The sequence below is a fragment of the Bos mutus genome, chromosome 10, assembly GCF_027580195.1.
Source record: "Bos mutus isolate GX-2022 chromosome 10, NWIPB_WYAK_1.1, whole genome shotgun sequence".
Lineage (NCBI taxonomy): Eukaryota > Metazoa > Chordata > Mammalia > Artiodactyla > Bovidae > Bos > Bos mutus.
Window position 1 is genome coordinate 83,476,172 of NC_091626.1, and position 24,794 is coordinate 83,500,965.

Here is a 24,794-nt window from a genome sequence, read left to right on the forward strand (position 1 = left end):
CCAGAGCCGATGCTGGGTGCAAAGGGTACAAGGCACGGAATGCAGGTCACATGTGCTGCATTCTTGCTGACTCGGTGGACATGAGTCGGAGCAAGCTCCGGAGTTGGTGATGGACAGGGGGCCTGGGGTGCTGCAGTCCATTGGTCGCAAAGAGTCGGACACGACAGAGCGACTGAACTGAACTTAGGTTCGATCAACACCCTTCTAAGTGCTTTACGTGTGTTTCCTCCTTTAATTCTCCGTTAACTCTATGAAGCAGACAACTCAGCTGAGGGACTGCCAGCATGGAAGGCGTGGAGTGAGAAATGCTCCCCAGGCAGCATACACTGAGTCAGGGGTCAAGCTCCGCGCTGCCTTCACGAAGACGTGGGCCTTGTCTCGGAACTTATCAGCTGGCCGGGAGGGTACAGAGGGATGCGGATAATCTACCAACAACTGGGGCAACCGGGGCGGATCAACACTGGTCATGATGTGAGAGCGTGGTTATCAGAAGCCCCATCACAGCACCTGTCGGTGGTTGAGCAGCCCTGACCCTTGGCCTGGGACTCAGAGAACGCACAGGAGTTCCCCTCCTGGAGCAGAGGAGATGGAACATCCTGTGCAGGCCTCTGGGGAAGCAGAGCTCCAGCTCAGCTACGGGGAGAAGGTGGTGGTGGTGGGGCGACGTGGCGGGGAAGACCACCTGTGGGGGTGCCTGTGGCTTCCTCCTGGTTGGACTAAAGCATCACGGCCCCAGAGGGACCCCTGCTGAAACCCGGACATTCCAGATCCCCTTCCCTGTGCTGTCCATGGCGACTGCAGCACCTCAGAGCTCCTTGGAGGTACCTGAGTTTCAGCTGGTCACATCAGAAGGCATTTCCTGATCTTCCTTCCTCGTATCGGAGAAGGCAATGGCAACCCACTCCAGTACTCTTGCCTGGAGAATCCCAGGAACAGTGGAGCCTGGTGGGCTGCTGTCTATGGGTTGCACAGAGTCAGACACGACTGATGCGACTTAGCAGCAGCAGCTTCCTCATATCTTAAAAAAAAAATACTTGTTTTTGGCAGCGTCGGGTCTCAGTTGCGGTACCTGGGATTTTTGCTGCTGTACGTGGCTCTTATCTTTGTGAACTGTAGCCTGTGGGCCTCATGGCCCCGAGGCAACGTGGGATCTTAGTGCCCTGACCGGGGATTGAACCCGCAGCCCCTGCGCTGAAAGGCGGTTGCTTAACCACTAGACCACCACCAGGGGAGACCTTATTCCTCACCTCTTCATGTCTGAGTTTCAGCTTCATCACTGGTTACCTGGGCTCGGTATCTTTTCCCCCCCAAGAACAGCCCCATGGCAGCTGATGGGTGAGAGGAACCTGCAGGTGAGCTAGAGGGAGGCTCCCCGAGGAGAGGTGAGGTCAGCCGCTGCTCCTCATAGCTGGCACTCCAGGCGTCAGCTCCACCCTCAGACCCAGCACCCAGAATGTAACCCTCTCGCCACCTACCACCCTGGTCCACGCAGCACCGTCTCCCGCCTGGACTACTGTGTCCTCAGTCCTGTGGCCACAGTGATGCTCCTACAATGCAGGTCACGTCATGACTGCTGCTGCTGCTGCTGCTGTCTCTTCAGTCATGTCTGACTCTGCGCGACCCCACAGACGGCAGCCCAACAGGCTCCTCCATCCTTGGGATTCTCCAGGCAAGAACACTGGAGTGGGTCACCATTTCCTTTTCCAATGCATGCATGCATGCTAAGTTGCTTCGGTTGTGTCTGACTCTGTGCGACCCCATGGACAACAGCCCACCAGGCTCCTCTGTCCACGGGATTCTCTAGGCAAGAATACTGGAGTGGGTTGCCACTCTTTCGTTAAAAGTCCTGCACGGAGGCCCCATTTCACCAGAGGAAAAGCCAAAGTCTCCACAGCGGTCCGGAGGCTCAACGGGAGCTGCAACTCCAACTCCCATCTCTGAGTTCTCCAACCCCCAACCCATTAAACAAGCCCCAGGCCTCTGCTCGGACACTTCTCCCCCAGATACTGTTTCTCACCTGCTTCAGACCTTGGCCCAACGCCACTTCATCAAAGCCACCATCCCGTTTAAAATCACAACACCCGCCACCCGCTCAGGTCTTTATTTTCATTGGACTCTGCTGTTTCTTCATTACTTTGCCAACAAAGGTCTGTCTAGTCAAGGCTATGGTTTTTCCAGTGGTCATGTATGGATGTGAGAGTTGGACCGTAAAGAAAGCTGAGTGCCAAAGAATTGATGCTTTTGAACTGTGTGTTGGAGGAGACTCTTGAGAGTCCTTTGGACTGCAAGGAGATCCAACCAGTCCATTCTAAAGGAGATCAGTCCTAGGTGTTCATTGGAAGGACTGATGTTGAAGCTGAAACTACAACTTTTGCCACCTGATGAGAACTGACTCACTGAAAAAGACCCAGATGCTGGGAAAGATTGAGGGTAAGAGGAGAAGGGGATGACAGAGGATGAGACGGTTGGATGGCATCACCGACTTAATGGACCTGAGTTTGAGTAAACTCCGGGAGTTGATGAAGGACAGTGAGGCCTGGCCTGCTGCAGTCCATGGGGTCTCAAAGAGTCCGACAGGGCTGAGCGACTGAACAACAACCTCAGCTCTGAGCCTGCAGGGTCAGGACAAGGAAACCCCATTGGTGATCCTGCATCCTTCTCGGAGGACAAGGGACCGGGCGTCTGGGCTGGCGGCCCTTGCCTGGCTCAGTCCAGCTCGACGACAGACGTTTATGGGGCCCCGGGGCAGCTGCAGGGCCTGGACGCGTCTCCACTGCCTGGGATCAGGTGCCGGGAGGCCGCCCGGGGCAGAAGGGGCCTGCTCGGGGGCAGGAGCGCAGCCGGGCCCGGAGGGACGGCCCCCCAGACCTGAGAGCCAGGGCACGCCAGGGCAGGCTCCCCTTAGCGTCTGCGCCCCAGTCCCGCCGGCTCCGTGACCTTCGCCAGGGTCGCCGCGCCCGCGGGTCTGCAGGACCGCCGCCCTCGTCGCTGCCTCCGCAGGCCCTGCGCCGCCCTCCCGGGTCTTGAGCCCCGCCCGGCCCCGCGGTCGCCCCGATCCGGGCCGCAGCCCCCCGGCCCCGGCCTCCCGCAGCCCGGCCCGGCGGCGGCTCCGGCCCTGGCCGGCAGGGGCGCTCCTCGCGCCGGCCGCCGCCTCCGCCCCCCGAGCGGCGCGCCCGCCGCGCCGGAGCCGAGCCGAGCGGAGCCGGGCGGGGAGGGAGGCGGCGACCGCCGGCGGCCAGGCCGCGATGGCGACCAGGAAGGCGGGCTCGCGGCTGGAGACGGAGATCGAGCGCTGCCGCTCCGAGAGCCAGTGGGAGCGGATCCCCGAGCTGGCGAGGCAGCTGTCGGCCAAGCTCATCGCCCACGGTAGGCGCCGCGGCCTCCGTCCGGCGCCGGCCGGTCCCCCGCCGCTCGCGGGGCGCGGCGCCCGGGGGCGCGCGCGGGGCCGGGGCCTCCGGGGCCGGGGTGGGGGCGCGCGATCGGCGGGGGACCCGCGGCCGAGCGCTTGTCGGGGCGCCGGGACCCCGGCGCAGGGCGGGCTCCCGGCCGAGTCGGGGTGCGAGTCTCACCAGGTTCCCGGGGTCGGGGGCCGGCCTGGGCTTCAGAGAAGTCGGGTGTGACGGGCGGGGGCGCGTCCTCAGGACTTGGCTGCGGATGTAGGGGGGGTCCAGGCTGCGCGGGTGGTGTGCTCCGAGTCACGACGGCTTTAGGGGAGTCCTGCGAGTGAGGGCTGCTGAACCGAGACCCCTGGGACACACGCTTTGTAAACATATGGCATGGAAGGGCTCCAGGTAGAAGCCCAGAGTTGGGGTATGTGTGGGGTGGTGGAAGGCAGGCTGAGACGTGTGTCCTGGGGTCCCGACCGTGTACAAGCTGAGGGTATAGGGAGGTCAGGTTCGGGAACATGGAGAAAGAGAGTCAGAGGCGTCAAGAGGGAGAGTGTTGTGCAGAGAGGTGGGAATGTGGTCGAGGAATGTTGGGAAATGGGGAAATTGGGAAATGGGGGTGGGTATGTGAGTGGCTCGGGGCCCAGAGGAAGAGGGGGTGGGACAGAGCCCCGAAGCAGTAGAGCCTGGGTCCTGGGGGTTGGTCTAGGACCCCTGTTGACTCAACTGGTTCTTGTACCTGATGGACTGAAAATTGCACCCAGAATCCCGTTTCCAAAGGCACAGCTCCACGTGGCCTTATTTGTTTTGGAAGCAAGTATCCTGAATACTTGCTTGCTTTTCGTGCCCGTCAAAACCACAGGCACCAATGGATTGGCAAGAGGGCAGAGGTTTTGTCCTGTTTCGTCTCTGGCTTCCTGAGGCTGGGCAAGCACACGCTAGCCGGACAAATAAATGAATGACACTGTTCTCAGAAAGGGCATCCCCTGTTTTCAGCCGTCTCACCTCAAACTGCCCAGAAGTGGAGAGCGATGGCATGTGCCCTCCTCAAGGGCGGTTTGTGTGGGCCTTTTACGGTGTTAGTGCCTCACAATGAGAACGGGGTTTTGCGCACTCTCAGCTACGGTACCGGCTCTGGGCAGGTGTTTCCTGGGCAGGTGCTGGTGCCGTGATCATGCCGGGGCACGGTGGAAGCACAGAGCTACCTGGGCTCAGCATGGTGGGAAATGTTGACTCTTCTCAATTAAATCAGCATTTAAGGAAAAGGTGGTTCCCTGGGCCCCAGTGGCAGCCTGACCTTGCCGTCTCTGTATGGGTCACCGCCCATGGACTGGGGCATGCCAGGCTTCCCTGTCTGTCACTGTCTCCTGGAGTTTGCTCAAATTCATGTCCACTGAGTCAGTGACACTGTCTAACCGTCTCAGCCTCCGCTGCCCTCCCCTCCCTTTGCCTTCATTTTTCCCAGCATCAGGGCTCTTCCCTGTACCCGAAGCATTCTCTTGTGTCTTCGGATTTAGACAGTCCTGGGTCTCCTTTGTCACTTCCCAGCTGTGTGGCACATAATACTGTCAGGGCAGGTTGATCTTTGGATTAAACGGGTTCATTTCGGAGGCCTCTGATTTTTTCCTTCAGAATCCACCTGTTTCCTGCTTTATTTACTCGTTCAACCAATATTTGCATGTCCACCTATGCCAAGCGTTGACAATGGTGAGCAGCTCCTGCCCTCCTGTGCGGCCTCCTCTGGGGAGACAGATGTAAGCAAATGCAGTAAGCCTGATAGCTTCAGACAGTGAGAAGAGATTTGAGGAAACAGTCATGTGAGCATGGTGGGTGGAGCCGTGGGTGACTCCGCCTAGGGTGGTCTTTGGAATGAGAGGGTGGATGGACTTGGGACTTGGGCCTCTCTTGCCCTCATGGCTCCAGGCTCGGCTCCTTTTCCAAGGCCTGGCCCCCATGGTCTCGGGCACAGCCACTAATGGGGCTTGGGGTCAGCGCTGGGGAGCTGGTCGTACAGCGCATGGTGGGCCTTGGGTCTGTGTACACATTGGGTTTGGGGAAACTCAAGAGAGAGATTTCTGCCTCCAGGAACTGCACGGCAGACAGCAGTCTTTGATGGCAGAAGGTCTCACAGACGAGAAAAGGTCAAAGACATTGCTCAGGAAGGTTAAAAAAATAAAGCAAAGATAAAGGGTGAAACAAAACCGAACTATTGTGGCTCTCCTTTGGGGTTCAGAGAAGTGTCTGAAGGAGGGTCTTTCCCTTTGGCTGCAGTGGGACCTCCTCCTGTCTTTGGGGGCACCAGGCCCACCTGGGTACATGGACCTCACATTTGGGACAGATTTGGCAAAATCCATGAACTAAAACATTTGCTATTTGGAATAAGGATAGTGAGTGAGTGTCGCCTTTGTCATACCGAGACAGTTACCTTGACAGCAACCACAGGCAGAAACGGGCACTGTCGTCAGAACCCGCCCGACCGGTGCCTGAGTCCCGGGCCTGGCACTTCCTAACTCTGTGACCTTGGCCAAATTACTAATCCCTCTGAGCATTCATTTTTTCATCTTGGATTAAAAGACTTATTGTAGGGGTTGCTGTAAGATTCAAAGGAGCCTAAAGGCTCCCAGGATGAGCCACAGAGCCTTAGTAGGCGGGCCCTTCACTCATTCACTGATTCATTCATTCCACGCCGAGTGCTTGCCACGTGCTTGTCGATGTTTGAGTCCCTGAGGATACACCAGTGACCAAATCAGACAAAAATGGCAAATGTCCCTGCTCCTATGTGACACCCACCTTCTAAGGGGGAAGGGGTGCCATATATGATAAATAAAATCACTAAGTGTCAGACTTTATTTTTTTGGACTCCAAAATCACTGCAGATGGTGACTGCAGCCATGAAATTAAAAGACGCTTACTCCTTAGAAGAAGAGTTATGACCAACCTAGATAGTATATTGAAAAGCAGAGACATTTCTTTGCCAACAAAGGTTCGTCTAGTCAAGGCTATGGTTTTTCCAGTGGTCATGTATGGATGTGAGAGTTGGACTGTGAAGAAAGCTGAGCGCCGAAGAATTGGTGCTTTTGAACTGTGGTGTTGGAGAAGACTCTTGAGAGTCCCTTGGACTGCAAGGAGATCCAATCAATCAGTCTATTCTATAGGAGATCAGCCCTGGGTGTTCTTTGGAAGGAATGATACTGAAGCTGAAACTCCAGTACTTTGGCCACCTCATGCAAAGAGTTGACTCATTGGAAAAGACTCTGATGCTGGGAGGGCCTGGGGGCAGGAGGAGAAGGGGACGACAGAGGATGAGATGGCTGGATGGCATCACTGACTCGATGGATGTGAGTTTGAGTGAACTCCGGGAGTTGGTGATGGACAGGGAGACCTGGCGTGCTGCAATTCATGGGGTTGCAAAGAGTCGGACAAGACTGAGCGACTGAACTGAACTGAAATGAAACGTGCGGGCTGTCAGACAGCGTTAAGTGGTATCAGAAGAATAGAGAGTGGAAGGGAACATGTGCTTTGCGATGGGGTGGGGGCCCGGGCTGCTGGCTTCAGTGGGGCAGCTGGGGAAGGGCCTCGGGGCGGCGGCCTGAGATAAGCGCTCCGCCACCGTTGGAGTGCGGTCCAAGGAAGGGACTTCAAGGGCCGAGGGTGGCAGGGCCAGATGGTGGGGCCTCAGAGGTCACGGCTCACGCTCTAGGCTTCCTCCGAGCGACGTGGGAACCACAGGGGGCTCTGAGCAGAAGCGTCGGGGTCCTCAGTGCCGCACTGGCCGCAGGCCGGTCCTCTCCGCGCGTCTGCGTGGGGCAGAGCTGCCCGCCCGGGAGGGGGGCGACGGCGGCCCCTCTCAGAGCCGCTCCGGCGTCTCCTTTGAGATAAACTGGTTTCACAGTTTTGCCAAGAGGTAGATACGGAAGAAAAGGGCTAGGGCCAGGGCCAGGCTGGAAACAGAGCCCTGAAGTCCCTTCCCGCCTCACCCCGCACCACGGTCCTGATCATTCCATCGTGAGGAACTAGCTCGGTGCGGGCCTGCGGGGTTCAGGCAAGAGCGCTTGGAAGGCGGGAGGCCGCGCGAGCCGGGCGCCAGCGCAGACCCCCGGGCCGGCGGCGTCGGTGGGCGGGGGCAGTGCCGGGGCTGGGGCGGGGCCGGGCCGGGTGGACTCGGAGGGCTGCACATCGGTCCCTTCTCGGCCCACACCCCGCCCGGCTGCGAGGCCCCCGCAGCTGCCTGCTCCTCCCGACGGCCCCCCGCTTCCCGTGAGCCAGGGCCGTGATCCGGCCTCCCCCTTCATTCGGACTCTGCCTGTGGCTGCGTGGCCGCGCTCCTTCTGAGCCTGCTTTCCTCCTCAGTGAGATGGGCTGATGACTCCCGCTCCGGCCGGTGGCTGTGAGGACGGAGTGGGTTGTGGTACCTGCAGAACCGGGGTTCGCCCTCCCCTGACTCTGGGCGAGGCTGGCCAGTCCTGGGTCTCCCCTGCTGGGGAAGAAGCACAGAGACCCTGAGACACACTCCTGAGCAGTGCCTAGTCGGACACCTGCGTGGCCAGGAACACGGCAGTCACTCCGGAGCACCCCCCAGACGGCACAGGCCTCCCCGCCCCTCAGGACTCTCAGCCGCTCAGACAGTTCGGTCACTGGGAACAGTTGGGCCCTAATGAGTGTGTCTTCTGGAAGGAACCACCACCCTTCTGCTTAGGTGTGATCTTGAGATCCTTTAATTACCCCTTAGTGATGGACGGGTAGCAAACTGATATAAAGAGTATCTGGGGAGAGGGGGCAAAGTCTGGTCACCATGTGTAGGCCGTCGGGTGGAGTGAGGGTCTTGCCTAGGCCAACTGCTGATGTTCCTGTGCTTCCCAGGGGCTCTGGGTGGCACTGTGGCGTCCTGTTCCGGAGGCGGGCTGTGCTCGCTCAGGCCCCTGGAGTGTTCCCAGAGAGGGGGAGGCGTTGGTGGACGGGAAGTGGGGCTCCCCGCCGGCCTGAGGAGCTTCTTCGGAAACCAGGCCTAGGTGCAGCTGAGAGCCTGCGGCGGGGTGAGGAGGTGGCCCTAGCCTTTAGGAGAATGCCGGGGTGTCCCCGACTCCCCGAAGTCCACCCCCCAGACCCAGGGGAAGGGGACTGCGGAGTCCCCTCCTGGCCCTCCACGGCCGGGGCACATCTCGCTTTCAGAAGGTCTGTCTTGCTGTACTCCGAAGCATGTGCCTTTGTGGAAGCCTGCCTGTCCTGATTCTGGGACCCGGAAGGTACAGTTGTCCGATGGTAGTGCGCCAGTGGCTCTAAGCCGCCCGGGCTCGTGGTTGCTGTGGTCCGGGCAGGAGGCCTTGTGGCTCAGCCCGGGGCTCCCTCCACCCCGACCCCCTGCCCCCGACGTTAGGGCGGGGGCCTGAGGCTGGGGCGATCAGGAGGGCGGGTTCCCTCGTCCGCCCATCCTGCCCTGCCCTCCCGGCCATGGCGCCCCTCCCCTCGGCTGACTCGGCCCCCTGACCCCGCCCTCCCCGAGCTGCTCCTCTCTCCCTGGAGCTCGTGGGGTTGGGCTCCATGGGCCTCTCTGCAGGTCGGAAGCCTTCCCGTCCGTCAAGATCCTCGTGCGTTTCCCCTCCGCCGTCCTTCCCTCCCAGAAAGGGCCCTTCGCCTCTGAGAAGACAAGCGCAGAGTGAGACCCGCACACGTCAGTATTTACACTGTCCTGTCGTGGAAGCGCCCCGGCGGCCCGCTGGGCAGGCGGCACTCACTGGCGCAGTTATTCTTTCCCTTTAAGTTTCCTTTGAAGGAAGGGCTAAGGTGCTTAAAAAACGAAGCAAACAAGCAAACACACACACTTGAAACCCACTGATCTGGTCCGACCTCCCCCGCCCCCAGTTATAGATGAAGGAAAGGATCCAGGGAGAGAGGAGTCTTCCTTAGCCACCCGCGGGAGTGGCAGAATCCAGCAGCGGCCGGGCTCAGAGGTCTGGACCTGGGTCAGAGTGCAACTCCACCTGGGGAAGGCCCGAGTAGACAGTGGAGACGCATATCCAAGGTTCCTCTTCTGCAGCACTTGGGGCCAGGGGCGTCTCAGGCTGCAGAGATTTTCAGCGTGTATTGTCCATACTAGACCTTACATGACTGGGGTCCCTGACCCCAGTCCTAGTGGGGTCAGGGACAGTACTTCATGGGAAACAATCAAGATTTCTGCTTCAAAACATATCAACTGTCATTGCCAAAGGGATAACGTCACTCTAAAGAGCCTCGTGTTGGTTCAGTTTAACTGCCCAATAAGTTAACAGCGAAAATGAGCTTTGTTTTGTAGAGAGGCCTGGAGTTTGGAAATTACAGACACAGGGTTGTAACCCGTAATGATAGTGCTGGACTGAGAGGGTGGCTGGAAGGACCAGCCGAGAACAAAACGAAACACGCCCAGGAGCGCCTGGCAGTGCTCCGCGGGGCCCGCCCTCCCGAGCGCCTCCCGCCTCCCCAGGAGCGCCCGGCAGTGCTTCGCGGGGCTGTCGCCCTCGCCCTCCGAGCGTCTCCCGCCTTCCGGCTCAGGCCCCGGCCCCTCCCCATGGCCTGCCAGGCGTGTGCGCCGTCTGGCCTCCCGGCGGTGCTTGCAGAGGGCAGAGCGCGCGGCCCGCTGAACAGCCGTCAGCCCCGTGGCCGGCGCCCGGTGTGCTCAGTTGAACAGACTTTCACATGGGGAGGCTCCTGCTTAATCGGAACTGGCCCTTCAGGACGAACGGCCGAGGGCTTCCAAAAGGGCCAAAGAACAAGTGACGACCCTGTCTCCGGGAGAGCTGTTCCGTGGGGACTGGCGTCGGGCAGTCGGGCCGGCCAGAGGCCCCCTGGCTGGCAGTCCAGTGCTTGCCACCTCCACCGTTTCCTCCTTCCTGAATGAGCCCTGATTTCCTTCAGCCCTTCTGGGTGCCTTGAGTTTACAGGAGCTGGGCCTTGGCCCGTGGGGGTCGGTCCGTCGCTTAAGCAAGCTCCAGCCCGTGAGATGTCACAGGCCTTTGCCATCGACGGGCTTCTAGCAGGGATGTCTTCACGCTGCAGGTTGTCACACATGCTCCAGCGGGAAGAAGAACGTTACCGCGTCCTGGCCTGGACGTTGTTGCCCCAAAGCCGCGGCCGTCTTGCGCAGGGAGCTCCCCGCCCAGGAGGGAGGCCCACGGAGGGTGGGACGCGGAAGTCGCACTGCTGAGCCCCTGGCGCTCACCCCCGCCAGCCCTGCCCTGGGCTTCCTGCCACGCGAGATGGCGAGCTTCCTGCAGAAGCCGTGTGGACGCAGCGTTTGGTCACCACTTGCAGCCTGGCGCCCCCTTCTCTCACCCAGGGAGCGGCCCGGGAAGGGCCTTCGGGCAGGTGGGCTCCGCAGGCCGTGGAGGCCTCCAGACCTCTGCCTTGAGTGAGAGCCATTTCTTCCATCTGAGTGGCCAGGAAGAGGGAAAGGCTATTCTTTTTAAATTTGAATTTTTATACAACTTAGAAAGGTTATTTTCCATTTACAGTTGTAAGAAAACATTGACTACATGCCTTGCATTGTAGAGCACATCCTTGACTCTCTCTTTGAGCCCAGGACTTTGCGCACTTCCCCAGCCTGGTAATCACTGGTTTGTTCTCTTTATCTGTAGTGTCTTAGGGGCTCAGTTGTATCCAACTCTGCAATCCCATGGACTGTAGCTCACCAGGCTCCTCTGTCCATGGGATTTCCCAGGAAAGATACTGGAGTATCTTATTCCCTTATTTGCCTTTCTGTCTGACTTATTTCACCGGGAGGAGGAAACGGCAACCCACTGCAGTATCTTTCCCATGGACAGGGGAGCCTGGCGGGCTGCAGCCCACAGGGCCGCAGAGTAGGACGCAGCACACGCCCTCCACCTCCATGTGTGCTGCCGCAGACGGGAAGGGGTCTCTCTCAAAACCACTCCCTGCAGCCACCAAGACGAGCAGAGTCTGGCAGGCAGGTGAGCTGCGTGCCCCGTAGGCTGCAGAGGGCAGCCGCTCCCCAGGGACCCTGACGGCGGGGCCGTCGCCCTGCACGCCCCCCCAGGCCTGTCGCCGTTCATGGGGCGCAGAGAGCAGTGGAGAGGCCAGAACCAGGAGGTGGAGAGGCCGGAACCAGGAGGTGGAGAGGCCGGAACCAGGCGGAACACACGCTGTTTGGCCCTTTCCTGGGCCTGCCTTGTGTGCAGTCAGAGTCTCCCGGCCTTTGCCCTCTGAGTGACCTTGTGCACATGACTTGAGCCACTGAAGCCTTAGTTTTCCTGACTCCATGAGTGTTGAAACAGTGCCGGTAAGGAGGGGGAGTGAACAGGCATGTCTTGAGCTTCTGCTGTGTGCTGGATTCCGAGTGTGAACTTTTACACGGATCCCAGTTGATCGTCACAATCGAGGGGAGTGCGGCTGGGGTTGTGATTCCCACTCAAGGCACAAGTGGGCCAAGGCGTGATGTTCATGGAAGGATTCTCGCCCGCCTGTGACTCTGGTTCCATTATTCGACACTAGCGTTTTTCTAAACTTTTCAGATCAGAGAATCACCAAGCTGGCGTGTTAGAACGCAGATTGCAAGGCCCCTAGACACGCCTGGTGACTGACGCAGCCCGTCCAGGGAGGGGACCAGGCTTCCCTCTTTACAAGCCCGCGGGTGACGCCCATGGTGCTGGTCCGTGGACACGCTCAGGGGAGCCCTGAGTTAAGGGAGCCGGGACACTGTGGATCCCAGACCCCTCCTGTGGGTGGGGATTCTCATGGGCCAAGATGCGGACTGGAAACCTGCCTTTATCATCAGGCCTGGAAGACCCTGCCCTCAGCCACGATTCTCAGCATTTACGGAGCACCTCCCCTGGGCGGGCTGCCCCAGAAGAGGCTGAACAAGCCGGTCACTGGCTCAGGGCGCTTCCAGCTCGGGCAGCCATTCAGCCTCCGGGCGGCCAAGTCAAAGGCTGACTCGCACCTGGCTGGGCCCCAGCTCCTGCTCTGAGAGGTCTTGGCAGGGCGGGGTTTGGGGAGCAAGGCTGTTAAGCAGCACCCAGGAGACTGCAGCCCTGGGCTTCCTGAGCCCACGGGATCGTCTGGGGTGAGGCCGGGTGTCACCTGGGCTGGGCAGAACCGGACAGCATCACAGGGGCTCCTGGGAGCAGCGGGGGTCCTGGGGGCTGCGCAGTGGCTGAGGCTGGCAGAGCGAGCCTGTAGGGCGGGGTCTCATTCCGGTCGGCCTGAGCGGCTCCCGGCTTTAGCAGCGGGCGGCGTCCTGTGTCCCGGGACCCCCTCAGTCCTGGGCAGTGGGCCGGTGGGTCACCACATGAGGTGGATGCGGGTATCTTAGCAAAGAGGAGAGGAGCCTTGAGCAGGAGAAAGCACTGCCTGGTTTATATCCGGTTCAGTCCTGGGCTGACGCTTACTGCTCCTCTGGCCTGGGGTGAGTCACTGAGCTGCTCTGAGCCTCACTCTTTATCTCGACAGTCGCTTTCAGGAGCAGATAAGACTGAAGTTTCCAGCATCAGCACCCTCTGGAGCTGCCTGGCTGAATCATGAGGTTTGGGTGTGGGGGGAGGGTGGAAAGTTCCAGATACTTAGGCCTTTTCAGGGCGTGGGGGGAGCGGGCAGGATAGCAGTAACAGATGACAGCAAGGTGCTCGGCGGGCTGGGGGAGGATTGCTGTTGCCCTGAATCGTGGCTGAGGCGTGAAGCTGACAGCCACCGGGACTTGCTGGGCCTCAGACTGGTGAGCGCCTCAGCCCAGCTCTGATGGGCGCTTCAGGCCTCCTCTTCCAGCAGAGCCTGGCCGCCCCGGGGGGCACGGCCTTTGGATCTTCGGTTCATTGCTGTGCCCCAAGCACCAGTCACGTGGCTGGCCCACAGCAGGTACCCAACAAATTTTTTGTTTTTAACTTTTTATTTTGTATTGGGATATAGCCACCAGGGCTTCCCTGGTGGTTCAGACAGTAAAGAATCCACCTGCAATGCGGGCCTGCAATCCCTGGGTTCTCTGGGTTGGGAAGATCCCTGGAGGAGGGAAAGGCTACCCACTCCAGTATTCTGGTCTGGAGGATTCCATGGACAGAGGAGCCTGGCAGGCTACAGTCCATGGGGTCACACAGACAAGACTGAGCTACTGAGTGCACACAGGTAACCAGCGCATTAACCGTGTCGTGACAGTTTCCAGTCAGCAGCGAGGGGCTCAGCGACAAGTGTACATGTATCCATTCTCCCCCAAACTCCCCTCCCTGAACTAATTACTAAGTGAACAACTTGGCCTCTGCTCTGGAGGAGTTAACTTGGATGTATTTACTCATCAAGCACCTACTGAGCACTGCCTGGGTCCCAGCCCGTCCCGAGGGCCCAGAACACAGTGATTGCGGAGTCCAGTACACAGAGGCTGGGCAGACGGGGTCAGGCCCGGGCATAGGGCGGTGGCGGCCGCAGGCAGGGAGCATCCCCGCATGGCTGCCTCTCAGCCTCCCCGGACCGCGCACTGGGCTTGCCAGGGGCCAATGGGAGGCTGTGGGGACAGGGGCCTCCTCCCCCTCTCTGGGGAAGCTGCAGGGCAGACGCCTGCCAGAAGGCCCACCCCAGGGAGGGTCTCCAGGTGCCCATCTGCCCCTGACCCCCCTCCTCGTCACACCAGGCCGCACGCTGGGCCCCCTTGAGGGGCTGCCATCCCTCACCCATGAGGTCAGATCAATCTCTCTCTCCAGGTGGTCAGCTGGTGAGATGGCACTGCTTGGGGGAAGGGCTGCCAAGTGCAGGACCCGTGGGGAATGCCACAGCCCCTTCCTGGCCGCCAGGCACCGGGCCGGGGGGTCGGCTCCCTGTGGAGCCCTGGGTGCTGGAGAAGCGGCCTCCTCGGCCCTTGCAGACGGCCTGGCACAGGCCCGTAGTGCCCTGTCACCTTCTTCCAGGAATGTCACCTGGGGAGAGTGCCCCCAGGCCCCCCACGCCTCGCTTGCTTCTGACACCTTCCTGGGAGTCCCTGGTGGTCTTTGCACACCCCTGGACAGGAGGGTGGTGCCCCTTCCCCGCGCACGCTGCTCCTTGAAGGCGGGGACCGAATGGGTACTTGGATCTGCAGGAGGAGCTTGTGGATTCCATGAGGGTACATGGCTAACGCGTCATGTGGGGCTGGCTTCCTGCGAGCATGTCCAAGCCTCCTGCACTGCTGTGATAACACCCCCTTCCCTGCTGGACTCACTTCCTGCCTGGCTGAGCTCTGGGGACAGGCCAGGCCAGCTCCCCACTTTCGACTTTCCGGCTGCCTTGTCTCTCCTTAGACGGGGTTTCTCTAGGGGAAGGTGTGCGTGTGTGTGAGTGTGTGTGTGTGTCTAGCACGCTCATCATTCTGCCAGCACCGTGGAGGGTGGTCTCTATGCCCAGCCTTACTCTCCCAGCACCATGGAGGATGGTCTCTATGCCCACCCTGACTCCCTGTGCCGTGGAGGGTGGTATCCATGCCCACCCTGACTCTCCCTGCGCTGTGGAGGGTGGTCTCTATGCCCAGCCTGACTCTCCCTGCGCTGTGGAGGGTGGTCTCTGTGCCCAGCCTCACTCTCCCTGCACTGTGGACTGTGGTCTCTATGCCCAGCCTGTGCTCCGGCCTCATGTTGTGCACACAGGAGGCTTTGGCACGAAGCCTGCCCTCGGATGCCCGAGGCTTTCCCAGACGCCGTTTCCGCCAGCCTCCTCCACGCCTTGTCTTTGCCTCGTGCACCTTGGATGTCAGGAGGAGTTCCGTGAGGCTGAGCCCTGAGCCAGCCATGGTTTAAGCAGAGAAGGTGCAGAGCGGGGGCCTGGGGCTGGGGTAGGTCTCGTCCCCGTGAGTGTCATGGCCTGACTGACCAGGCACCTGGGGGTGGAGGTAAGGGCACAGGTGATGCGTTACCAGGATCTCAGCGTCTGATGAGTCATCAGCACAAAGATCTTAGCCTTCACTTTGGGTGACGGGGGAGCCAGTGCAGGGCTTGAGGCGAGGGAGGACGATCTGACTAAATATTAAAAAAACAGATCACGGCATCTGGTCCCATCACTGCAGGCAAATAGAAGGGGGACACTGAAACAGTGACAGATTTCCTCTTCCCAGGCTCCAGAATCACTGCAGACGGTGACTGCAGCCCTGGGATCAGGAGGCGCTTGCTTCTCCGCGGGAAAGCCATGACAAACCTAGAGAGCGTGCTGAAAGCAGAGACGTTTCTCTGCCGACAAAGGGCCACATAGTCAAGGCTGTGGTCTTCCCAGTGGTCACATACGGCTGTGAGAACTGGACCATAAAGAAGGCAGAGCACCACAGAATTGATGCCTTTGAACTGTGGTGCTGGAGAAGACTCCTGAGAGCCCCTTGGACAGCAAGGAGATCCAACCAGTCCATCTTAAGGGAGATCAACCCTGAATATTCACTGGAAGGACTGATGCTGAAGCTGAAGCTCCAGCATTTTGGGCCTGGAGTGCTGCAGTCCACAGGGTCACAAAGTGTCAGACACGACTGGGCGACTGAACAACAGCAAGAACATGACATGACCCGTCTTGGATTTGAAACAGGTCAGGGCATCCGATCCGTGTTTTCTAGTTGAGGTGTGTGCCCTTCTCTTCCCCACCCCACTGGTTCGGCCCAGCCCCACCTTCCTGTGAGTCTGGCAGGGAAATGCTGTGGCCTTGCTGACCATGTGGCTTGGTGGCCAGTGGCCTCAGAGGCACCGCCCTCCTCCAGCAGCAGCTCTGCCTCCCCTCCCAGCACGTCCCCCAGGCGCTTCTGCTCTGCTTGGGCCCTGAGTGGCCTCCAAAGGCCACGCTCCCACTCCTCACTCCTGCCGTTGAGTTGACGAGTCACGTCTGGCTCTCGGCAACCCCGTTGCCTGCAGCCCGCCAGGCTGCTCTGTCCCTCGCTCCTGGCCTGTCCTCATTCTGGTTGAGGAAACAGAATTGAGTGGGGGAGCCTCTGGTCTCCTCCCTGTAAGGAGACCCACTCTCCCCCTTCCTGGTGTCACGGACCCCGTTCTTCCAAGGCCTGCAGCCCCCTGGCCTCTGCCCTGAGCCCCTCCCGCCCCTGCCCCCTAGACCGGCCTCTGCAGGCCTCTCTCCGCCCCCTGGGCCCGTCTTCTCTGTCTGCTCCTCTGGACTGTGCCCTGTGGGATGCACTTGTCCCTAGACTCCCTGTCAGAGCCGCCCTCTCATCGCTGTCTGATCACAGCCTTTCCTCATCTGCTCTGCCCTCCCTGGTTCCCCGAGCCGTCTCGTGTCAAGGTAGCCTTCCAGTGTTACCTCCACGTGGCCGAGCGTTGTGGTTATGTTGATGCTCTCGTCTTCCTGAATTCCGGCTGCTCTGACTCACCCAACCACGCCCTCTTTCCAGTGACGCCCTCTTCTATCTTGGTCTCTTTCTGCGCCTTCCTCCACAGCCTCCCCCAGCTTTGACCCCTCATCCCCCTTCCTTCATCCACTGACTTGATTTCTCTACTTGGATATCAAATGCCCTTTAGCCTGGTTAACACAGAGCTTCTGGGAATGTTCTTCCTTACTCAGTAAATGCAAAGTGGTGCCTCGGTCCGCATTATCATGCCATCTAAGATCCGGAAAGGGTCTTGAATCCTGTCCTTTCCTTTCCTCAACCCGCGTGTGTTAGTTTCCTGTTGCTCCTGTAACGAGTTGTCACAGGTATCCCGACATCAATCCACGCACATTTGTTCTTTAAGGGTTCTGGAGGCCAGAAGCAGGGGATGGGTCCCCTCGGGCCACGTCCCTTCTGGGAGCCCCGGGAGGAGCCGTCTCCCGCCTCTGCGCGCTGCCATGCTCTTGGCTCGGGGCCCCGCCTCCGCCTCTGAAACCGGCGGTTCAGTGTCCTGCAGCCTCTCCGTCTCTGCGCCGGTCAGCATGTCTCCCCTCTGACTCTGACCCGCCTGCCTCTCTCTCCCAAGGGCCCACCCAGGTGATCCAGGATCATCCTCCTATCTCAGGATCCTTAACTTAATCACATCTGCAAAGTCCCCTCTGCCATGCACACTGACATTCCACAAGCTCCAGAAGTTAGGATGCGCTGGCTTCATTGAGGTGGGGGCTACTGTCCTCTCTGCTGTACATCCAGTCCTTTCCGTTAGCTAGTCTGGCTTACTTTACCTCCAAGTTACACCAGGCTCCGAGAGGATGCTATCCCCTCAGCCGTCTGCATGGCAGGCTTCCCTTCATTCACGCCAGGCGTCCATTTCTCCGGGGCTCCTGCTCTGACCTGGTTTCGGGTGGCCGTGAACACGCTCCCCGTGACGCCGCCCCTCCCTCTCTGTGTGCGCCTCTCACGGCCGTTGGGCCTTTCTCTGCTTTGTCTCATCTCTGTGCAGACACAGCTCTCCGGGGCGGAGGCGTCTCCCGTCTTGAGGCCTGCCCTGTGCCCCTAGCGCAGGCAGGTGTGAGCTCAGTGCAGACACTGGGTCCTGTTTTAAACACCTTCAGCTCCGGGAGCTGGGGGGCTTCTCCCAGGGGACCCCAAAAGGTGCTGAGACACTGCAGGGGGCTCTGGCAGAGAGGGAGGCAGGCCCAGCCGTCAGGCGCCCTCTGGGGAGTCAGGCCCCGGAAGGATGCTGGAGTGTGAGTGAGAGGGGCTGGCGGCCCGGGAGAGGGGGAGACTGCCTCTCACAGCTGCGGACTCAAGACATCTGTGTGCTTAGCTGGTGCACGAGGTCGGGGAAACCCTCCGTGGGGGACAGGACCTGCCACTCTCGATTCAGAGTTCAGTGTAACACGGCCGTGTGTTTTCATTTGAAATGACTGAGTCATGCTTTGCGAGGATGACAGATGTAAGTGGTCCTTAGAGTCGAATTGTTCAGAGGGGACACAGTGCAAGCGGCTGCTTCCCTGCGTGTCTCCCTGTCCTCTCACTCCCTGCCCCCGACACGGCCACGGTTGTGTCCTTCCTGGGGGTCCCGTCGGAAGCGCTCCGTGTACCTGTGCGTGTGCTAGAGGGTCTGCCGTCGGGCTCCGGCTCTCACACGCAGTACTGACACACGGTACTCCGTATTTTGTCTGTCTTTGAGCTGTTATCTGTCACCAGTGGAACGCTTAGTGTCTTAAAACAACCTCTTTCATTATTTCTCATGACTCTGGGCTTGCCAAACCTTGCTCCTGCCTCAGCGGCTGGGGGCCAGCTGAGGGACACTGTTGCCTGTGGCCTTGCAGCCTCCTGGGTCCAGACCAGCCGAGCACGTTCTCCCAGTGGTTGCGTTGCAGCAACATGGAGGTGGAAGGGAGTGAGCTCCTTTTGAGCTTCTGTGCATCGCATTGGCTCCTGTCGTATCAGTTGGAGCGAGTTGCGTGGCCATGCCCGGGGTCCACGGGAAGGCCATGAAGCGTGCAGATTCAGGCAGACACGTGCCCGGGGTCCAGGGGAAGGCCACGAAGTGTGCAGATTCAGGCAGGCACGAGGAAGGGCCTGGGGCAGTTTGTGCGATCAGGCTACTGTGAGTATTTGCATCTGTTCCCTTTGTTTATTGGACACCGCCTGTCCCACTGCCCGGGTCCACCGCCACTCATTTAACAGGACCCCTGTCACCGCCCTTTGCCATGAAGGCCGCCTGCAGTGAGCGTTCTTACATGGACCTCTTTGTGCTAAGAGTGCGTGCACCCATGGGAGAGTTTCTGAAGCTGGAGTTTCTGGGTCGGGTGGTGCGGGAACGCATGTTGTTCTGCTGGTGTTTTAGCTGTTGCTGAACTCTCTGCAGACACGTCAATGTCCACTCCTTCCAACACAATCTGATGGTCTCTATTTTCCTGTTAACAGGCTTTGGGAGGCAGGAGGATCCCAGATGCTGCGAGCGTTAAGGTCCCCATAGTTTACAGCAGGCCACTGAGAGGGGCTGGGGTTCACGGAGGTCACATGCAGCCTGAGAGGTGGGAGCCTGGCCATCCTTGCCCAGTAACAAAGGGGACAAACCAGTCCCTCCTTCTGTAGGGCTTTGTTTTCCCCTTGGATCTGAGTCACGGCAGGAGTAGTTTGAATAGATCTAATGCCTTCCTATTGACATAGAAACTGAGCGGTTGAGATTTTTTGCGTTGATATCAAGCGCTCCTTGGAGCAGAGTGGAAGGCTGGTGTCTTTTCTTCCCCATCGGATCAAATCTCTTGCTGCAGCTGTTCGCCCCGCAGAGGGAAGCTATGAGGAAGGGGCAGGGGCTTCCGTGGCTCCCCGGGGGCTGAGGCCGCCCGGGCTTGGGCTGGTCGGAACCAGAACCCCCCAGGGGCCAATTCCCCAGGCTCTTCGAGGTGAGGGCCCTGGGGAATGGTCTCTGGTTGGCTTCAGGCTTCTTCTCTGTTTACATCACTGGGAAGCCAGTTTCTGCCGCCTCAAAGCCCTCAAGCCGCCTGCCCGGGAAACGTGAAAGGACTCCTGGCCCCTTCCCCGCCTCCCTTTGGTCATGCAAGACTACCCGGGGGAGCAGGAGAGGACCTGGAAACTCCTGTCCCCGCTCCGTCGGGGCTGCGGAGGAAGCCGGGCCCCCGTGCCTGAAGCCGACGTCCGCTTGGTTTGTGCCGGGAGACCCGGCAGGCCCAGCCCGGCTTCGCGGCCCCGCTCCAGGACAGACGGACTCGGGGGGCCCTTGGACATCGCTGCTCCTCTTAGGCCGACTCCCCACCGGAGCCGGAGGTGGTGGCGGGCTCCGCGTCGGGCGGCGTCTGCAGGACCCGGGGCGATGCGGCCGCCAGCGCACGACCGGCGTTTGGCGCGGGGCGGCTCGGCCGGTGACGGACGCTGATCAGTGTCTGCGACGCCGGCTGGACTGTGGGCCTCCCGAGCGCAGGGACTGTGTCTCGGAGAGCTCTGTAGCCCGGGTGGATCCAGCGTAACCGTCCTGGGAAATAGTAAGTCCTAAATAAATGGAAAAAAAAATAGAGCTGGTAACAGACACTTAGTCAGCACCTGCTCGGCACTATATGCGTCACGTACACCATCTCTAGTCCTCACAGCTGCCAAAGGTGAGAAAACTAAGGCTCAGAGAGGCTAGCAACCTGCCCAGTGCCGCACAGCTGGGAAGGGAGGAGCAAGCCTTCAGGCCCAGGCCGTCCGAGGCCGAGGCTGTTTCTCACGACGTGCTCCTGGGCTCCCCGCCCGGGAGCACGCCCCGGGGAGCACGCCGCAGCCCACTCTGCAGTCCCCTTCCCGCCCAGCTCCCGCTGTGTGAGTAGCCCGTGGGGGAGACGGAAGTCTTTCGGATCAGGATTCTGGGTCGCGACTGGGAGGCTCTTCAGGCAGCCGTGGGGAGCGTCTTGCTTGCTGTCCAGTCCTCGGGGATCACTTTCCTCTGTTGCCTGATGTCCAATGTCTTGAAAACTATTTTTTTAATGTAAACTATTGATTTTGTGGTTTTTTCAGATGGAAGGGTAAATTTTGTCCATCTTGTCCGTAAGGGAAAGTCTGTTTTTAACATTTTGATCCTCCTTTATTCTGTATTTAATTCTTTAATCCAGTGGGAATTAATTTTCTTGTGTGTCCCGAGGTAGCTTTCTCCCTTGTGCATCATCGCCCTGGTGTGTAGTGGGACACACGGTTGGGCCATGACCACTGGGTCAGGGCCGTCTGTTTCTTTTGTCGATAGTGGATTCTGATCGGGAAGCCGTGGGTCCTTGGCCAGCACCCAGGAGCCTCCTCCATCACTAGGACTGAGCCTTGCAGCCTCTGGCCTCGTAATTTCTGCATAACATCTCCAGCATGAGCTGGTTGATACTTGTAAAATTTCTGCCTTCCTCATGGGGAGAGTGAGGGGCAAGAAGTCACCTTTTTGAAAGGCAAGCCAAGAAAACTTAAATTTGCCCAGGAGATAAATTATAACCTGGAAATTTAAAAAATTTCAAGATGGTTTTGTAGCCGCCGTGCTATCTTTCAAATTGAATTTTTCTCTTTGTCCAGAATGTGCAGCTCCTTCTAGAACTGAGGAACTGATCCTCGCCTACCTAACAGGAGACCCCCTCCCCACCACCCACCCATTCTCCCCTCCCTTCATGGTTCAGCTCTTGGAGTTTCCCCAAGCAGCTGGGCTGTGTCGCACCTTTGCATGTTCTGTTCCTTCTGCCCAGAACGCCTTTCCACACATTTTCCTCCTTGCAAATAAATGCCCGTAACACGCTTGGTGAAGGCTTTGTCTCCTCCTCCACCCAGCCAGGGCTATACACGTCTTTGTTGGAACCCACTCCTCTGTCCATGGGATTCTCCAGGCAAGAATACTGGAGTGGGTTGCCAGGCCCTCCTCCAGGGGACCTTCCTGACCCAGGGGTTGAACCCTCATCTCTTATGTCTCCTGCATTGGCAGGCGGGTTCTTTACCACTAGCGCCACCTGGAAAGCCTGAAATGAGGGACACGGTCTTGTAACCCTAAGGACAGCCTCTTCTCTCAGCTAAACCCCTGCCTGGGCCCCTCCCCACTGCTCTGGAGCGCAGGGCTCTCTTCACGTCTTGCATCGAGACTCTGGGGACTTGCCCCAGCGTCAGGAGATCAGTGAACACCAAGGACGCAGACCCTACCCAGTACTGGGGACTAGTTTTTACCCCTTCAGCTGTGCAGCTCTTTGTTTACAGAAACATTTTTGCAAGCCTAGGAAGTAAAAGGGACTTCCCCAGTGGTTCAGTGGGTAAAGAATCTGCCTGCAATGGGATTCCATCCCTGGGTCGGGAAGATCCCCTGGAGGAGGAGAGGGCAACCCACTCCAGTATTCTTGCCTGAAAAATCCCATGGACAGATTACAGCCTGGTGGGCTAGAGTCCAGAGAGTTGCAGAGTCCGACACGACTGAGCAACTAAGCGAGCACAAGCACAGGGAAGTCAAGACCCACGAAACAGGAGAGGTGAAGAATCAAGGCGCTCTACCAAAGCCCTCAGCTGGCTTCTGTGGAGTTCTGTTTAGAAAGCAGTCATCTTGGGGATGGATGTGGCCAAGTTTTCTCAGATAATGGTTCTCAACGGAAAGCCTGTTCTGTGTTTGGGAGATCTAGCTGGGATACAAGTCTGGCCACTGTAACAAAGGTCAGAGTAACAGTGACTGGAGCAGAACAAGGCGAAAGTTAATGTTTCTCTCTTGTGTCCCAGCTGGTCGTGAGCAGTGTCCAGGGCTCGGTGGCTGCTCGTGGGTGTCGGAGACCAAGGCTTCCTGTGCCTTGCCGTCACCACCCACAGAAGCTGGCTCCGCCTGGTGCTCTGGGCAGGTGCCCGTCTCCCTTCCAAGCAGCTGGTGGGGGTGCAGCGGGCATAGACGCAAGCTCGTCCCCTCTTGGGCCCGGCCGTGATGCTCGCGTGTCCTGGCAGCTGTCACTGCCCACGCGGCAGCTCCCTGCAGCCCGGGAGGCTGTGTGCACTGGTGAGCCCGGGGCACTCTGATCTAAAGGAAGCAGGGGAGGCCAAGTATTCCGGGGTGCCTGGCAGACGCTGCCAAAGGCAGGGACAGGCCGACCCCGAGGGGGCGCTCCACACGCCTCTGCCGTTACTGAGTTACTTCACTTACTGCGGGTTCTTCAGGCCTCCCGGTGCGGTCCAGGAGAGGCCGGGCAGCGGGGAGGCTCGGGCGGGGCCTTGGAGGAGGTCAGCGGGGACGAGGCGCCGCCAGCGCGTCCTCAGCACCCAGAGCCCCCGAAGGCCTGAGGACCGAACCTGGCGGGCCGTGGGGAGAACGTGCCAGGGCCGTGTCCCAGGCTGAAAGGTTTGGACATCACCCGCGGTGGCGGGGCTGGGGAGCGGGGACCGGGAGGCACTGAGTTCTGAGCCCAGCTGGTCTCCTCACACCACCCGGGTCTCTGGGCACTTTGCTCAAGGCAAAGGCAGCTGGCCTGCGCGCCTGTCTTAGGCAGGCTGTCCCCGCGCCTGGCCTGTCCTCCTCCTCTTGTCCGCCAGCCCGGGCCGCTCCTCCTCCGAGGCCCAGCTGAGCGCGGTGGCCCTCCAGGCCGCAGCCGCTGCTCCTGAGCGCTCATCGGCTCCATCCTGCAGCCCTGCTGCGGTCGCAGAGTGGCCTTCTCATCCAGGGGGGAAGCAGATGCTTCGAGAAGTGAGCTAACGTGCCCCGGCCCCGCACCTAGAAAGAGGCGCAGGGGGCCGCGGTGGCGCAGGGGGCCGCAGTCTCTTGTCCGGTCTGCTCTCTGGCCCGGGGATTCCGCTCTGTGTGCTGTTTCCAGAGGCCGGCGGAGGGCAGCGGCAGGGGGTGAGGCTGGTGGTGAGGAGCAGGGTGGAGCGGTGCAGCGAGAGGGTCCTCGACTTACCTGTCAGAGCCTTTCTTAGAATTACCATCCCCCCACTGCTGAGATTAAATCCAGGGCCAAAGTCACAGGGTGACACACGGATTTAAATATAGGACTCTGAACCCCATTTTACTTTTTTAGTTCTTAGAAACTTAAAGTATGCAGTAAAGAAATTCAATGTATACTGAATGCTTTTACCTCTCAGAAATAATTGCTATTAATATCCTGACATATATTTTTTCTATAGTTTATATAAGAGTTCATTTTTTCTAAAAAAATAGGAAATGATTCTGCTCAATAGAATTCAAACTTTAAAGATGAGAGCTTAAAAATTATTTCAAATGTTATCATTCAGAGATTCCTCTCATTCACTCCAGTGATAATCACTCTAGACATCTCTCTAGGGACATAGACGGATTTAAAGAGGAGCAGACATCCTTGTATAAGCAGTGCTTACTACTCCTGTTCAGTACAGTAGCCAATAGCCACATGTGGCTGCTTGACTTCTTGAATCATGGGAGGTGTGAATCAAGATGTGCTACAAGTACAAAGAACAGACTGGATTTAGAAAAATTAACATGAAAAACGATGTAAAAATATCTCAACTTAAAAATACTGATTACTTGTTAAATTGATAATATTTGAGATATATTGAGTTGAACAAAATATATTATTAAAATTAACTTCACTCGTTTCTTTTTCTCTTTTAATACAGCTACTACACATTTTAAAGTAACATGCAGCTTGCACATGTTTCTGTTGGATAGCAGTGCTCTGTTTAGAAAATAAACTAGTAATAAGCATTCATACTGCACCGAAATGCAGTACTTCGATGCAGTCTCAAAAATGACAGAATGATCTCTGTTCGTTTCCAAGGCAAACCATTCAATATCACAGTAATCCAAGTCTATGCCTCAACCAGTAACACTGAAGAAGCTGAAGTTGCACAGTTCTATGAAGACCTACAAGAACTTTTAGAACTAACACCCAAAAAAGATGTCCTTTTCATTATAGGGGACTGGAATGCAAAAGTAGGAAGTCAAGAAACACCTGGAGTAACAGGCAAATTTGGCCTTGGAATACGGAATGAGGTAGGGCAAAGACTAATAGAGTTTTGCCAAGAGAACACACTGGTCATAGCAAACACCCTCTTTCAACAACACAAGAGAAGACTCTACACGTGGACATCACCAGATGGTTAACACCGAAATCAGATTGATTATATTCTTTGCAGCCAAA

At 58.4% G+C, this 24,794-nt stretch overlaps 1 protein-coding gene across 15 annotated transcripts in view; it reads left to right on the forward strand.

Annotated features, from left to right (window-relative positions):
* The first annotated feature begins 3,019 nt into the window (after nucleotides 1–3,019).
* Nucleotides 3,020–24,794, forward strand: part of TTC7B (tetratricopeptide repeat domain 7B) — a 273,939-nt gene continuing 252,164 nt past the window's right edge. For 3 of the 15 annotated variants that reach the window (XM_070378355.1, XM_070378356.1, XM_070378354.1), the window contains exon 1: nucleotides 3,020–3,366. In XM_070378355.1, the coding sequence (XP_070234456.1) occupies nucleotides 3,246–3,366 (121 nt within the window). In that variant the 5' untranslated portion in view covers nucleotides 3,020–3,245. The remainder of the gene's footprint in view (nucleotides 3,367–24,794) is intronic. The other 12 variants (XM_070378348.1, XM_070378349.1, XM_070378350.1 and 9 more) reach the window with 9 other exon arrangements.